The following is a 17,258-nucleotide window of genomic DNA, read 5'->3' as shown; positions in this document are numbered from 1 at the left end:
TGATGGGTACCTCTGTCTCACCTATTAAAAGAGATCACTTTTTGCAAAATATATTATTTTTGCAAAATATTGTGTCAATTTATTATACTCACCCATATAGGCGTAGTAAATTAATGAGTGATAACAATGAAATTGATATTTATTTATTCGTATATTTCGGACATCCATCTATATTGTGTTAGAAAACATCTTATACACTATCTTAGTAAATTATAATATATACATTTGTCATTTCAGTGGAATGATGTTCAGTGAACTCTACAGTGAATCCGATATATTTGTTACTAGCTATTCCCGCGACATCGCCCGCGTGGAATTTAACTATATTTTATGTAACATAAAAGTTACCTACGTTACTCCTTATTACATCAGCTACCTGCCAAAAAAGGTCCCATCAAAATCGGCCCAGCCATTTTAGAGATTAGCCGGAAGATGACCGTCAGACAGACAAACAAAAATTGTTAAAAAATAACGTTTTGGTACCGTATTTATATTCATATGCATGTGGTAAAAAACAGACACTCCAATTTTATTTATATGTATAGATATCAGTGATGCAGTTCTTTTCCTCATTATGGCTTGAAAGCCGACTCTGCTACAAACAGACAAACAAAGGTATGTTACATTAGAGGACAGATAATGAGAATAGTGATTATAAAATTTAATACAATAAATTTAAACATTTAATATAGAAATGATAATAAACACGAGTAGAAAAACAGTCTTCTTGGAGGAGGACGGAAAGTTCCGGAGGCTCTGTAGGCACGGAGGGCACACGCACTCCCGAAGAAGACAAACAAAGAAGATATACAAATAGATAGTGGAGTAATATTCTTGTTTTTAAAATAGTAAAAATAAATTCTAAATTTAAGGGGCCACATATTTTTATTGGTGGCCAATATTATCAAACGTCCTTTGCTCTAGTATGCAAGCCGCTTATACTAAGAAAGTATTAATAATACGGAACAATTGAATTCCATCTCTTGTACATAAAATATGCATTTATAAAAGTTAATACATAATAAAAACACACTCTTTATACATAAATTACGTGCGTTGCAGCCTCAGAAGTTAAAAAAACGAAATTATTTTAATATATTTAATGAAGAATAAAACATTACAAATTAAAATCTAACTATAACTATCTTCGGACGAAGTTGGTACCGAATTAGATTGAATTGACAAATACTGATCCGCGGAGACACTACACTGTCAAGTCAGCACTTGCCTAGCGCGGTGGCACAGCGAAGATGTGGAGCGCTGACTCGTCATTTCCAAGTACTGGCACAAAGTACAAGGCTGTGCTCCTCATCAGCAATTTCCTTATTAGCAACAGCTATAACACATAAGTTGCATTCCATGATACTACAGGTAATGTTTACTTCACTATAGCAACTTAATAATTGAACTTTTACGTAAATATAACGTCAAAGAATCGCCATTAGGCGCATGTTAAAGTAAGCGATAATCATCGCGTATATACGTTAATAGTACTAGGGTTATCACTTTATCATTTGACATCCATGATACCACCCAGAACTAAGATATTGTGCCTTTCATCTAATAACTTTCACTGCCATATCTCCGAAAGCTTATAAAGCAAGCTAGGTTATAAACACTTAACAAAAGAGAAAATAAACTCATTGCATAGCAGTATGCAATAAGTTTATTTTCTCTTTTGTTTTTCATATTTAATTTATTGTATGAATTGTTTACCTGTTATACCTATTTCTTGTTTTATTATAGTTTTTTTTTATTATGATTACTATTTATGATAATATATTAGGGCTGATTACAACCTGTGGTCTTGTTACATGCGCCCTCGCGTATGTCTCTGGGCAGTGCCTGAATATCAGTGGTTTGCTGCTTGTATGCAGTAGACAATACACTGAGGTGCTGCCTTTTGCGTATGTGCTACGCACACACACTACGTTAGTCACAATGTTTTTTCTTGTTAACTGTATTGCATTTTATTTTATCTGTATATTTGTTGTGTATTGTACTTTGTTTGACTTGACTAATGTAATTGTATATCTGTTTTTATTTTTGTTCTTATTATTACAGTGCCTTGTATCTTGTTATCAATTTCTATTTTATATTTCAAATGTCGTTATGATTTCAAAGATCTATTTAGTTTAGGGTCCAGTCTCCTACAAATTTTATGATATAATATTGCTGAAACAGTATCACAGAATTATATTAGTTATTTTATATTATACCAACGAGTTTGTTACCTATTTATTTTATAGGATATCACCATGGTAGACTTTGGCGAACTCGTCTGAGTGGATACCTCATCTAATTTAATCACCAAGTAGTTTGTAAATGAGTAGTTGGTATACTAATGGTATACGACTACGATATATATAACGTATACGACTTTTTACAGTCTACCTCAGGTAATTATCACAATTTCAAATGCCATGAAGACACGAGGTAGAGCACGAAACAGAAAGTAGAAAAAAGAAGTTAGCGGTATTCGTATAATCGTGCCGCGTCACAAAGTTTTTTCCGCAAAAAGTATTATTCAAAACAATATCCACGTTGAACTTTTTACATAAAAACCATTTTATTATACGAGTGAAGTCGAGTTTGACCATTTATAACAGGGATGAACAACACGCGGCCCGCGGGCCTCTTGTGGCCCGTTAAAAATATTTATGCGGCCCGCTAATCATTTTTGTGATTAAATTTATTTTTCCTTATTTGTCCTATCAATATATTGTTAATCATCTCAGCCCGGTAGACGTCCACTGCTGTACAAAGGCATCCCCCGAAGATCTCCACGACGATAGGTTCTGCGGTGCTCGCATTCAATGCGTTACAGCGATATTGACCAGATCCACCTTGCGGATCTTCGGATCTTCTGCGGATCAGCTCACTCTATCGCCCTCTGAGTGACTTTGACATGAATAAGCATTATGAGGCCCATAGTTAGCGACCACGTCTCTGGTCTCTCTCTCTCTCCACGTAAGTTATCACTGGCACCACACATTGGTCGTAAACATTCGTCTTGAGAAACTGCGGTAATTTGGACGATAAGATATATTGGAGCTTCCCGAACGCTGCCCATCCGAATTGAATTCGACGATTGACCTCTTAATCTTAATCAATATAAAATAATTACAATAAAAGGGTAGTACATACTAAACGGAAACAATTTTTTATGACGAGTACTCTCTGGTCGGCGACATGTTCAAACATGCAATACGAACGTTTGCATTAAAATTTGTATAAGATTTTTTTTATTTTATATTTTTTATTCTAGTGTTTATTATAAATAAAGTTTTGTATATTATTAATCGATATTATTTTAACTGCGGAACGCCAAAAAAAATTAAATTTAAATTGGCCCGTTGATTAGAAAGGTTGGTCACCTCTGATTTATAACATTATGAATGCAGGCGGCGTGTGCTGAGCGTGTTTCAATTAAATTCTCTGCCGAAATTAAACATCACGCGAGCGTGACACAGATAAACGTAGAAAAAATATTATTTAACATCATGAATTCCTATAATAAAAACAATTAGGTAATTATATAATTAAAATACAAAAACTATTAATTAATTAACAATAAATAAAACATTTTTATCATAGTTCACAATTGTACGTACTATGATCATGATAATATTAATATGTGAAACAAAAATTTGTACACCTTTTTACGAAAATGCCGCGGAATGAGTATGAAATTTCCCACATTTACAGTTTATATAGAGAAAGAGTGAAGATTGCTAATATTTTTCATTCTTCACTGAAGAACATAAGGTTAGGCCAGTTAGTTCCTCGTGACAAATCGCCAGAAATTTGTCATAATGGTTTCCAGGCAGAACAGTGTGGACATATATTCTTTTGTTTATTGGTAAAGTGTGATCGAATTAAGAATATATTACTATTATTTATCTTCAACATCAATTGTCTGTAGTCTTATTGAATGTCAAACATATCGAGTAATATTACATAGAGGAATGCTGTGCTATAACGCTAGTATTTTTTAAGAGCTCCTGAAATCGATATGTGAAAAGGACGTTCGTGTCCTGTTTTAATAGAATAAGAATAGACTAGAAAATCATTTATTCAAATAAACTTACATTGAAGCACTTTTGAATAGTCATCGCATTTTTTTTTCTACAGCTCATTCGGAAAGCTGTCTCATCACAACAAGAACGAGCAAGAAACTTGTGTGTTGCTCTTTTAAATAATTTTATTTCTACTTTACAATTTAAGTTTAAGTGTGTGAAACCACAAACAAACAAACCACCGATTAGCACTAATTCAATTAAATAATCAAATATAAAAAATATTGAATACACAACAACTGGTTAAACATGTATGACGGATGAGCCAGCCATCACTGCGCTCGACCATATTTTAGGGAGCCCAATGACCCGGCCCACCACGCCGCCACAAGTCTGGACATTTTAGCGAGCATGACTACTTAAAACACCAGACCACGTCATAGCTATTACAATTGCCATCTGATAATTATAGTATTCACATTTTACATAAGTATGCATGCGGCAATCAATACAAAAACTGCTACGCTTTCATATTTATAAAACAATGAAATCAAGAAAGCAATGAGATAAATAAATTATAACGCTGTATGCTAATAAACTAATTATTTACTTGATAAGTTGTCATCTATGAATTCGTTTCTTACACGTCGGTTTTCTTACACAAAAATTGTTTAATATAAGATTTGAATTGCCTCTCTGTCAGATTTAGTGCAGATTCTGGCAGTTTATTACAAAATCTTATGCAATTACCATAGAATGAATTACTGACTTTGTGCAGACGCCGTTTAGGCAAAATTAGCTTATTTTTATTGCGTAAGTTTCTATTTGTACAGTCTTTAAGTTTTTTAAAACTCTCTAAATTCTTCCGTGTTTACATGATATTTTCATAAATGTATTGTGAAGTATAAAATTTAACTTTAAAAGAGTGTTCCTATAAAATTTAGAATAGTAATTTTATCTATCTGTATGTTTATAGCCCGCTACTAAACCTACCTAGACACAATACTAAATCCTTCAAGTTAAATTAAAAACTTCAGGTCCTGTTTCGCCGGACCAGCCATTCACACTGCGGAACTTTCCTATCGGAAACCCGTCAAACATCTGCGGAGCCATGTTTTTCTTGTTCTTACCTACGTTCCGCTGCGGAAGTTCAGGAACCCACACTTAGATGGTGTACGTGAGTTAATATACGATGGATAAGTTGCTTCAAGTGGATTTTGAAGTCAGGAAACCTCTTACTTCTTTCATTGAGGTTTAATGCACTTACATGAAATATGTAATCACAATAATATTGAGTTTATTTGCCCCGGCAAACATTGTTTTGTCATATAAATTTAAGTTCTATCGCTATTAAAAATTAGGGATTGGTGATAGAAGGGTGAAAATTTAGGGTCGTGTGTATTTTTAATGCCACATTATAATAAAATAAAATTTTGTCCAAAAAATACAAAAAAAAGGTTAGGCGTGGACAACCCTTATTATTTAGGGTTATGAAAAATAGATAGTAGCCAATCCTCAGATCTACTGAATATGTAAAATTTCATATAAATCAATCAAGCCGTTTCGGAGGAGTATGGTAATTAACATAGTGACACGAGAATTTTATAAGATATAAAGCCTAGTTTTAAAAGATACGAATTATAACTTTACAGGAAATCGTTTATGTATTTGAGTCTCACCTACTTCAGTCGCTAAGCAGCTTGCTTTGTATATCGTATTTTGGTTGTAGAATGAGATTAGGAATTCATAGTTTTAAATTTTTTTTAATTTTAAATTTATTATCTCATTTCCACTCATGTGCCGCCTTCTTTATTTTTAGTATATAACTCTCTTTCCTACGGTTGTCTGTAAGAGTTTGCGTTAGCGATAAGACCGCCTTCTGTACCTTCTTCTTTCTTTTATATATTGTTATATATATATTTTTTATGTATCTGCTTTTATTATTGGTACAATAAAGAATTATAAATAAAATTTTAAATAAATTACAAGATAATACGCATTCCATATCAGGAATTAAAATATCATCTTAACGATTATAAGCAGAAGGGTATAAGGAGTCAGTTTGAATGCAATTTTTTAAGTAGTCTATTATTGCCTTAATAAATGAAAATGTTGTATTTAAATACAATTTTAAATATTTTTTATCTTTAATAATTATTATTATTATATTATTGTATTCGCATATTCGCCCGCGTGAAATTTAACTTTATTTTTCTAAAATAAGTTACGCCTTATTACATCAGCTACCTGCCAATAAAAGTTCCGTCAAAATCGGTCCATCCATTTCAGAGATTAGCCGGAACAGACAGACAGACAAAAATTGTACGTACCATACCGTACATACATATTGTATGCACCATATGTATATACATAAAGCGAGCGAGTAGTCTGATTATGCCGTAGTTAAACGCACCAGCCGCACCAAGTGCGATGTCTCATCTAGAATACTGTACCTCAATGTATTTACCGAAGTATGAACGTTAATAAATCTATAAAACCCCGTCTATTCAGATAAGAACGCAACCGTTTATACGTATGTCGATTAATTTAATACCCGTGCGTAAATTGCCAAATAATGGACGCAGTAGCGCGGAACCTGTCCACTCATAAAGGCCATTTTATGAGCCATTTTCGGCCACAAACGGCCGTTTACCGCTAACAGCGTGTTGCCAGAATCACGCCCGAGTCTCGTTGCTTGATATTAAAAATAAATATTGCATGTACCTTCTGTTTTTTACAAGTTATTGGCGCGGGTGTTGTATTGTAGTTGCGGATAAATTTCATTTGAACATTTCAATAGTCGACACTTTCTCCATCTGCGCTAGTACTTCGATGTCATCTAATCTCTGTTTTTAGAACTATTCTAATGATTGTTGGTTACAATTGGCTTTTAAAGCTACACCGGATGATAGAAGGCGAGTACAGATGGCACTCCAAAGCCGCAGAAGGACTTATGGAGCGGATGAAGGTCAACTCTCGCGTAACGGTCGACTTTAGTCTGAGGGAACCGCTAGAGGTTCGAACCTAGGCTCAATCCGGCGCTGTAAGTAATTTATATGTATTATACTTTATACATAAAGATATATAAATTAAATTAAGTGGATTAACGGTGGGCATTTTTATTAATGGAGATTATTGGCACCATTTTTAGCAATGAATTATGTTAGGTACATTGTGTGAAAACCGTGGATATCTTTCCACGCTGACCCTCCTGGTATTTTTTTTTTTTATGATTCGATTTGTGCAATCACTCAGTGCTTTAGACATGTAGCATCCAAATTACATCCATGTACTATCCAAAGAAGATATATTTTGTAGGAACTGAATAAATTTATTCATCAATATTATAATATTAGGTGAGTCGTCAGGTACTATATATAATTATCTTTCCTAAGAAAAATAATTGGCTAACTTGTAATGTAGTTTGTCAGCTGATTTAGCTTACTCTGTGCATGACAAGACAAAACTTTCTACTAAACTTGATAACTTAAAACTGTCAAACTTCATTCTGTTTCAGATTTTAAAATAAGAACACAAATTCTTATTTCAAAACTAAAGTAGTTGTGAACAAGTTTGTAAGAATGAAACAATGACTTTTGGCGACTTTTTACATCTACGATAGTTTAGCATGTAGTAAGGCTAGACAAACTTTTGCATTAATGATTGAACGTAAGGTTTTGTTTAATAAAGATATTGTGATTTAAAATGTTGTGTTTAAACTGACCATGGAATATCAGGTACCAACACTGACAAGTAGATTGATGGATTGACATTGAACTGACGTAGCGGATGTTGAAGGTTAAATTGATTGATTATTATAAAACACAAAAAAAAGAGAAGCTAATTGTAAATTTTAGAGGTACTGACAATTTAAGTTAGTTTTAGAAACCCGCCCCAAGAGGCTACGATACCAGTTACCAAGGACATGCTGACCCCATGGTTGATACTGTAGCAAAGGGGTTCGCCTCGAAGCCACAACCTTCACCCTTTAGAAGGATAGCAGAAGACCAGCCTCAGCCAGGTATTGATGGGTTCATGCCGGATTTAGGGTAGCAGGGAAAATGGCACCAGTGGTAAGTGTGAGAGTTAATGTATTCTAAAAAGCCCCTTTAAACCTACATCCGTACTATATGCCTCGGGCACTTGGAGTTTCTCTTCCAAGAACCCGGCACTCGGACGATCTTCTTAGCATTCCATGGAACTAAGAATGCTAAGAAGATCGTCGCTAACTTAACGAAAAGGAAATATAATTTATGAGCTATCTTGGAGTTTTACTACAATTATATTCTTATACCGATTTGTATTGGTATATAGTGTATTTTTCTAAGTATATTCTATCATTAATGTATGTAAAAATATCTATTAGTTGTCCAATGCGTATATAACAAGCTCAGTTTAGTTTAGAACTTCATAGAGCTCTTTGAGTTGTCCAAGATCATTTATTTATTTACTAGCTGAGCCGGAGAACTTGGTTCCGCCTCAGAATGAAATTCTGAGCGCAGCCTGTTTGATAGTTTGTATGGAAAAATAAACTTGTTGTTTTTACTATACTCCATACAATTTCTTCATATTTTATCGCTGTTTAAACCTTCCGTGACCTTCTACGAATATTTCAAGATTAAAATTAGCCAAATTGGTTCAGCCGTTCTCGACTTTTAGCGAGACTAACGAACAGCAATTCATTTTTGTATATATAGATTAACTGCTGCATCAGAAATACATTACAAAGATAATACAGAAACTATAGTAATGAAGTACATAAGGCGGTATTATCATTTAGTATTATTATTACTGTTAAATTTGTTTTTATTTAAATTTCAAAATAAGAACACAAATTCTTATTTCAAAACTCAACTAGTTGTGAAAAAGTCTGTGAAAATGAAACAAAGAATGTTTTTAATGTAACCAACGAAGCGTGCCTCCAGATTTTCCTTTTACAATGAATTTTGAATTTATGAGTATGCACTGACTACCTAGCTTTATTATGGTTGTGGCTTTGACCAAGATCGTGTCACTTAGTAGTTTTTTTGTATGAAATTATGCATCCCCTTTTTTCAGTAACATATTTGCAAGCAAAAGATATTTACTTCACGCGGTAACGGTTGTTTGGATTGTAATCAAATTTGGTACAAAGACAGGTATCCTAGATTGTTATATAGGATATCTTTTAAAAATAAATCCACGTACCAAGAGTTGTGGGATCTAGCTAAAATGTAAGTACGTGTACAATACGAGGACTTATGGAACACCTGAAAGCCAACTCCTGCGTGACTGATACGACTTTAATCTGAGGTTTACCGCTAGGGGTTCGAATCTCAGCTCAGGCTGTCGTAATTTCGATCCCCGTTTGAATTGAATGGGGGAGAGAGAGAAAAACTTCAAAGATCAAGTTTTTGGGTATAGCCAAACGATCTTGCGTTTCAATCTAATGTTAAATGATTACTGTTTCTCATGAGAACCTGCAATACTAAATCTTTATAGGAGTATTGCTAGCATATAAAATATACATACTATATATACACTAGCGTCCGCCGTGATTCGAATGCGTACTTAACAAAAAGTTCATAAATTGTAAAAGTAACGAATAAGTTTGTACCGGTATACTATTGCAAAATTTAACAAGAATAAGTAGTTATTGTGACATAACTGTAATAGTTTGACATGTAGTAGCACAATTTTTTTGTGGATATTGATGTCCTCTATAAACCTGTCGTACATCACTTTGCTCTATTGTCAACAATTACCGCAGCGTACACAATATAATGATTTATATTTTGTAATATTCCATCGTCTATGTTCATGGATGAGGATTCTATTGATAAGAGAATTTTTGAACTCAGTCTAGTAGTTTCTACGCAAGTAAATAGTCGAGACTTCGTAATATTAGTATAGACATGCTCTTTTCTTGAACGTTTCATTTGATTTTTAATTACTATTATGGAAATATTAAAAATTGATAATTAATTTGAATATTAACAGATAATGCTATAAAGTCTGACCAAGCTCAAGATACAGAGGTGCTAAGACATGCGGAGAAGGCTTTTACCCACCAGTAGGGCATAAATGATGCTATAAAACATGCAGAGGTTCCAAAACTTGGTAATGAAAGTTGTTAACATAATTTATCAGTCCCTTTATAGATATCTACTGTTATTTATGAGATTACTTCTATAGACGTAATTTAAATTATATATAAATTACATTAAAACTCAACGAAAGACTAATTATATCAACTAACTAATGTATACAGGAGATTACTGCTGCTTTGATTATAATCCAAATTCTTAATTGGTCTTTCATAGTAAAGAACGAAATGATAATTCTGGATAATTTATATAGCGTCATCTTGGCCTAAGCTAAACAGAGTTTCTGTTATAAGTAATAGACAATTCTTAGAAATAATTAATTTCTTTTTAATCGTACATAGCATACAAACAATCGTACTTATGAATAAAAGTATTTGCACCATGTAAGGAATCGAATTCTCGACATCCGAAAAAACGAACCACTGGACCATCAAGTTCGATGGTTATACTTCATAAAAATTAATAGAGACTCCATTGCTAACAATCCTGGCAGTTACACTGAAAACGGATTAGGCGTATTTATACGAAGTCTAGGATGCTAACCATACTATAAACCTCATACAAATATGAGATATTAAGCTATTCATACGAGGACATTTTCATTCATGTACAAAATATTGATTAATACTATGATAATGAACGAGTTTAAAAAGCTAAATTGAGTTTTATTATGAGAAACCGCTTTTTTGCTTACGTCTCACCTCCGCCCACGAGCATCTCCGCAACACCAGGATAATTGCAAGTGCGTTGGTAGCCATTTAAGAAGGAATAAGCTCTTTTCTTAAAGATTTCAATACCGTATCGATTTGGATTCGTAATGGTATTGCCGGAAGGTGATTCCATAATGTGGTTGTGCGTGGCAAAAAGTTTCTATAAAACCGCACTGTGGAGGGCCGCTATTCATCCAGATGGTATTTTATTTTCTTAGGGATACGGTGGTGAAACTCAGCAGATGATATTAATCCGAACTGAACTAAATGTTTTAAGGCTAAATTATTTAAGGCAAAAAATTCTGATCCTTACTTAATTAATGGATTTATATTATTTCGTTTAATTTCGCTATTAGTAAGCAGAAAAGTGTTGGCCTTTGTCGAAGACAAGTATGCCCACACCACCGTCGTCGCTCAAGTTAGAACTTAGAGTTAGAACACTTGGGCTAGAATCATTCAGAGGAATATTTTGACGAAGGGTTTGGCACCTGAAACGAGCCAAACTGCCAAGAGTGTCGTTTTACGACACTAGTAGGGCTGACTCCAAATGGGCTAGGAGGATGATGATGTCAAATCCCGCTACCATTAGTATATATGAGATCACAAATATACAGCGCGGAAACCGATCACCGTCACTGGAAGTGTTACCTTCCCCATTGGTGAACAAATTGCGGCCGTTATTGAATCTACCTACATTGTGACACGTGTTTTGCCTCTAGGAGGCATTATCAAACAATGAATAGACTTTGGATACAGTTTGGAAGCCTAATGTTGATTGTTCAATAACCAGGCAACTAGGCTTCCAAACTGTACTCCAACTATGTCGGTGAATGACTAAATACAGTTTACAACATATAAATGGCTCGCTGGGTATCCACGCACGTGTAACAGCGTTATTAAAGGTAAAACTATCTATTTGACCTATTAATAAGCCAATATACTGGAAAATGTTATCAAAATACATATCGATTTTAATAATATAAATAGAATACACTGAAGGAAGATCGACAATTTGAAAACATGTTGAAATTCTCTTTGACAACACACATTACAAATTGTTGTGGCTTGTGAAACGAGCGTTATTTAGCCTAATAATTAATTCACAATCGTTTTAAGATTACTTGAAATGTATAATGTATGTTCGTAGCAATAAGGTTTGATATTGTGTGTATTTAGCAAAGTATTTATGTCTCTATTGCTCTTCTGCATAATATTGTAAAATCAACAATTAGTGTCAAGTTTCACTCAAATTGAATTATTTATTTATACATGGAACATTGAATGAGTTCGAAATATGAAAATGTTAATTTTCTAGAAGTTATTTAAAATTAGAACAAAAGTCGTACAAACTCGTTTCAGATCTTAGTATTTTATTACTTCCTTTCAAAGAGAAAATAGTCCGTAAGGAAATGATGAAACAATTCAATAGACAATGTAAAACTTAGAAGCAGTTTTCATTGAGGAGTATAGTCCAACAGGATCAATATTTTATATACTATTCAGTGCTACTAATTAAGTATCAATATAATTAACAGTAAAAACTGTTTAGTACTACAATTATGTTATCTGTGGTACTACCTACTTCTTTTAAATCACGCAAGACCAACTCCAATCGTTTTCCTAGCCCATTCAAAGGATCAAATCACGACGGCTTGAGCCGAGGCTTGGACCTTAAGCGGTGCCGGCGCGTGGGTATGGAGACCCTGCTCTCGCTACCATTTTTACCCTGTGAATCTGTATAGGCCATTTGCGGTCAACAGAATGTTAATAAATATTCGGCAAATGACGCAGCGGATTTTGATATGATTTTTTTACATTTATTAGAAATCCTAAGTTTCAACTGATTTCTATTATGCATGTGCTAATTTAAAGCTACTATAGGTTTCACTTAATTAACACATAGTATATTTTATTGACTTGTGCGAAAACAAAAAGAAACATACATATATGAAATGAATGTAACAACTGCAATAATTATAAAACTCTCCTCTACCCAAAGGTTGTCTGGAAGAGATTGAATAAAAGCGATTTAGTATACTCTTAATTTTAATTAATGTAATTTTCTTGGTGCAATAGAGAGTATATAAATAAATAAATAAATATTTTTTACGTCATATCTAGATTACCAAGGAAATGTTTGTTCTATGTGTCATATTCTTTTGGTTTGTGATATATAAGAAATGTATAAAATAAAACAAATATATTGGACATATATAATTTGTATTAAATCAACAATATTCTTAGTCTTTACATTCTTTGGTATAGTTAGCAGCTCGTTTAGGTACAGTTAACTGTAATTAAATTCACAATTTCTCCCACAGACTGTATACATCTACTTATGTACCTATTTATTATCTATTATAATTATTTATACAGTACATACAATATTTATGTATTATTTGCAAATAAAATTATATATAACAGTAATAGTGGTTGGCACGCCTGCAGCTTGGCGGATGAGCCTGGTGACGTCACTGAAAAAGAAAAAAAATGTTACAGGGTTGTCAAAAATAGCTGTTAATAGGGGTAATTATGGTGAAGATATTCTGTAGAATGGAAATTTATATTGAAAGTTGTATTGAAGTTAAATTTGGTACACAAGTAGTTTAAATCCTGAGAAAGGATATAGGATACTTTTTAATGTGGCAAAAGGATTGTAAGGGGTTCAAAGGGGAGATGAAATGTTGTATGGAAGTATCATTGTATCGTTTTTTAAGCTAGCAGTTTGAAACTTATTTTTTAGGCTGTTGATAAATTACAAATTTATGGACAGCCTAAAAAATAAGTTCAAAGATATTCAAAAGTTGTAAAAGAAATACTTTTCAAATTTATGGACAGCCTAAAAAATAAGTTCAAAGACATTCAAAATTTGTAAAAGAAATACTTTTCAGGGGATAAAATAAAGTAAAGGATATAAGTTTGTACTAAAATTCGTCATTTTTGAAGCTAGAAATGAATGAATGAATGAAACTTTTTTCTTTGGCATTTTTGTGTTACATTTATATTTTATGCTATCCATGGTCAATATAAATATGTAATAATATAATTATATTTACTATATATCTACTGAATATCTCCATCATTATTACTTATTATACAAAGTAGATTTTGTAGAAAGTCATCTGCAAACATTACTTCAAGTAAACGTTAATTTAAAAAAAATAGTAAAAATCTCACGAGCGAAAACGTCCTACAAAATAAATATTCTTAATTTCAAGTCGAAACAAACGAAAAGCAACCTTCGTAATTATGACATAGATTACAGTCTCATTTCGTTATAACTTAATTCTTCCTACATTACACAAGCTCTTTCATAAAATACATAATTAATTATAGCTCCAAGCATATTCCATAGTTACTCTACGTCACTATTTTGCTTCAGAGAGGCCTTTGTAATTTAATTTGTTACGGGCTAAGGAACACAGTACACTGGAACAACGAAGCTGGCAGTGTCAATGTAAATATCAAGTGAATATCAGTCAATCTGATAATTCTATTCTATTATCTATTATCTATTAAGTACACTGTAGTAAATGTGAAATTTTGTACTATGTAGTTACCCAATTAAAAAGGATTTGAATTTGGAATATTTTTAGTTTCTATCTTATTATTTCTTTCTTTTTCTTTATGGACATATTATTTTGAATTTTGAAATTCAATAAAATGTTCGATTCTCACTTTTTCTCTAATGGCAAGTTGTCGTGTCTATACAGACAGTATTCATTATAATAGACATTCCAATTTTAAATTTTATGAATGAATATTTTTTATATTAATTCTTCTTTTATTTAAATGTTTATTTCTTAATAATACATATTATAATTTTTAATGTCTTTACATATATTTGTCTGTATGTTTCGTACCTTTTAAGTAGTAAACAGCTGAAAAAAATCCAGTGAAATGTAGTGTTAAGATATAGCGTATCCTAAGGAAAGATATGGGCTATCTTTTACTCAAAAATGCGGACGAAGTGACGGGAAATGTCTAGTTAATAGTTAGATGTAACAATATGTTGTAATTAAAATAAGAAAGTAATGTCTATGACGTCATACATCAAAAATATTAATCTTGTATATGAGATCTTGTATATGAATCTAAAGACCAAATTAAAAGAATGAAATCATATCGTGATTTCATTCATATAGATTTTTCCGTTAAATGAATGTTGCAAAAATATTATTCTTGGATATATTACATATCCATATCCAAGAATAATATTTTTGGTATGATTTCATTTTTTTTGTATTACTGTTATTAGCGTAAAACAAGTTAACCCCCTATATCCAGTAATTTAATGTCTTAATTTAAGCTACGTTGCTCCGCCAAGCATTTTAATGATTTGGAGACTGTTGCGGGTAATAATACGATGTTGTCGGCTGAGACGTTGTATATTACAGATTATAATAGACTGAGATAGGGGGGAAAGGGGATTGTTAGTAATGTGGTCTTATTGCTAGCAATGTACCATGTCAGGTAGACCTCCACGCGGTTCCCCTTGGAAACCATCGTGATAAATTCTTGGTGAATTTGTCACGATGGGCTAACTGACCTGACCTCATGCTCATCATATCATCTTCCACTGGTGCCCCGCCAGCGTAAACCGTTAGCGCAGGCGGGTGCACCATTTCATTATCATCAATAAAAAAAAAAAATAGACTGAGATTTCTCAGTACAAGAAGAATGAAATCATATCGTGATATCATTCATATAGATTTTTCCGTTAAATGAATGTTGCAAAAATATTATTCTATATATTAAAATATTGATCTTATATATTAAATAACAATAGGGAAGTGTAAGATGGGGTGACACAGTTTAGACACGGCAGTTCTTAGTAGACAATATCGAGTTTGTCTTACTTGCTATAATTAATTTCAATTATTTTATTGATGTAACTGTATCCCATAGGGATATGTGTCATATAGAAGTGATAGTTGTCTCATATAAAAAAAAAAAATATTTATTTATTGACTTAGTAATCGATAATGAGAATTTATATCGAGAACCAAATACCAATAAAAACTACATATGTAGCAATAAAAAAAATATACGAGTACCAACATGAGTTATTGAATTTGATTATTTATGTAGCTCAAATTAAAATGACTATACACTTGAATTTGGAATATCTTTGGTTTAAGATATTCCAAATTCAAATGTATAGTCATTTTAATTACAAACCAAATACCTAAAACTACATAGTAATAAAAAAAATACACGAGTACCAACATGAGTTATCGAATTTACTATTTAGCTCAAATTAAAATGACTATACATTTGAATTCGGAATATCTTTAGTTTTCTATATTGTCTTCATATCAATATTTTTTTTTAAATTTCGATTCTCAAGTACTTAATGTTTCGATTCTACTTCTATTTCTCTAATGAAAAGTCGTAACGTTTATACGGACAGTATTCATAATAATAGACATTCCAAATTTAAATTTTACAGAATGAAGATTTTTTATTAATTCTTTGTTGTTTCCTATTTTGTATTTATATCAATTTTTTTTTAAATTTCGATTTTGAAGGAATGTTTTGATGCTACTTCTTTTTTTCTAATGGCAAGTGGTAAGACATTCCAATTTTAAATTTAATGAATGAAGTTTTATTAATTAATCTTTAAAATTCTCGTGTCACAATGTTAGTTACCATACTCCTCCCAAACGGCTTGACCAATTTTTATGAAATTTTATATGCATATTCAGTAGTAGTAGGACTGAGAATCGGCTACTATTTTTCATACCCCTAAGTGGTAAGAGATATCCACCCGTAAATATATTTTTTTTATTTTTTCGACAATATTTTATTTTCATTTTATTATTATTTAGGATTGAATAATACATACAACCCAAAATTTTCAGCCTTCTAGCATGAACCCCAATTTTTTAATATCGCTTTTAATTATATGACAAAACAAAGTTTTCGTGGTCAGTTAGTCTTTGTATATTTATCTATTTTTATTTCTATGTCTTTGCATATAATATTTTTTATAATTATTTTTCATTACCTGTTGCTCATTAATATAACTAGGTATATATTAAAAAAAAATCTTTGATAATATCATTGTTCTTACAAGACGTTTTCTTAAGTGTTTAGACATCATTATGCGACATCTTATCCCGTGAAACGCGGGGAAAAACTACAAAAGGAACCGTTGGTGTAGAATTTATTTAAGTGACCTGTGTTGAAGAGCTGTTAGAAAATTGTAAACGACACCTACACTATAAAGACAGTAATGAATATTGTCTTTCTATTGTAAGTACTAGTTTCTACACGCGTTTTGTACGTAACTCTAGTTATTTCTTATGTTTGAAGAATTTACTATTTTGTCTTAAGTTATTTTGTTGTATAGTTTAATAATATATGTATAACATAACACATAACATCACTTTTAATCTATTTATATATTGTATAATTGTTTAAGAGCTCGACGTTTAATA

At 32.1% G+C, this 17,258-nt stretch overlaps 1 protein-coding gene across 1 annotated transcript in view; it reads right to left on the bottom strand.

Moving 5' to 3' along the window:
- Positions 1-13,059: 13,059 nt before the first annotated feature.
- Positions 13,060-17,258, bottom strand: part of LOC131852009 (uncharacterized) — a 120,637-nt gene continuing 116,438 nt past the window's right edge. Inside the window, exon 8 of the mRNA XM_059202576.1 lies at positions 13,060-13,289. Within this exon, the coding sequence (XP_059058559.1) occupies positions 13,204-13,289 (86 nt within the window). The 3' untranslated portion in view covers positions 13,060-13,203. The remainder of the gene's footprint in view (positions 13,290-17,258) is intronic.

The sequence above is a fragment of the Achroia grisella genome, unplaced genomic scaffold (genome assembly GCF_030625045.1).
Source record: "Achroia grisella isolate CSIRO2021 unplaced genomic scaffold, CSIRO_AGI_Agris_v1 utg821, whole genome shotgun sequence".
Taxonomy (NCBI): Eukaryota; Metazoa; Arthropoda; class Insecta; order Lepidoptera; family Pyralidae; genus Achroia; species Achroia grisella.
This window is presented reverse-complemented; position numbering and strand designations above follow the sequence as displayed.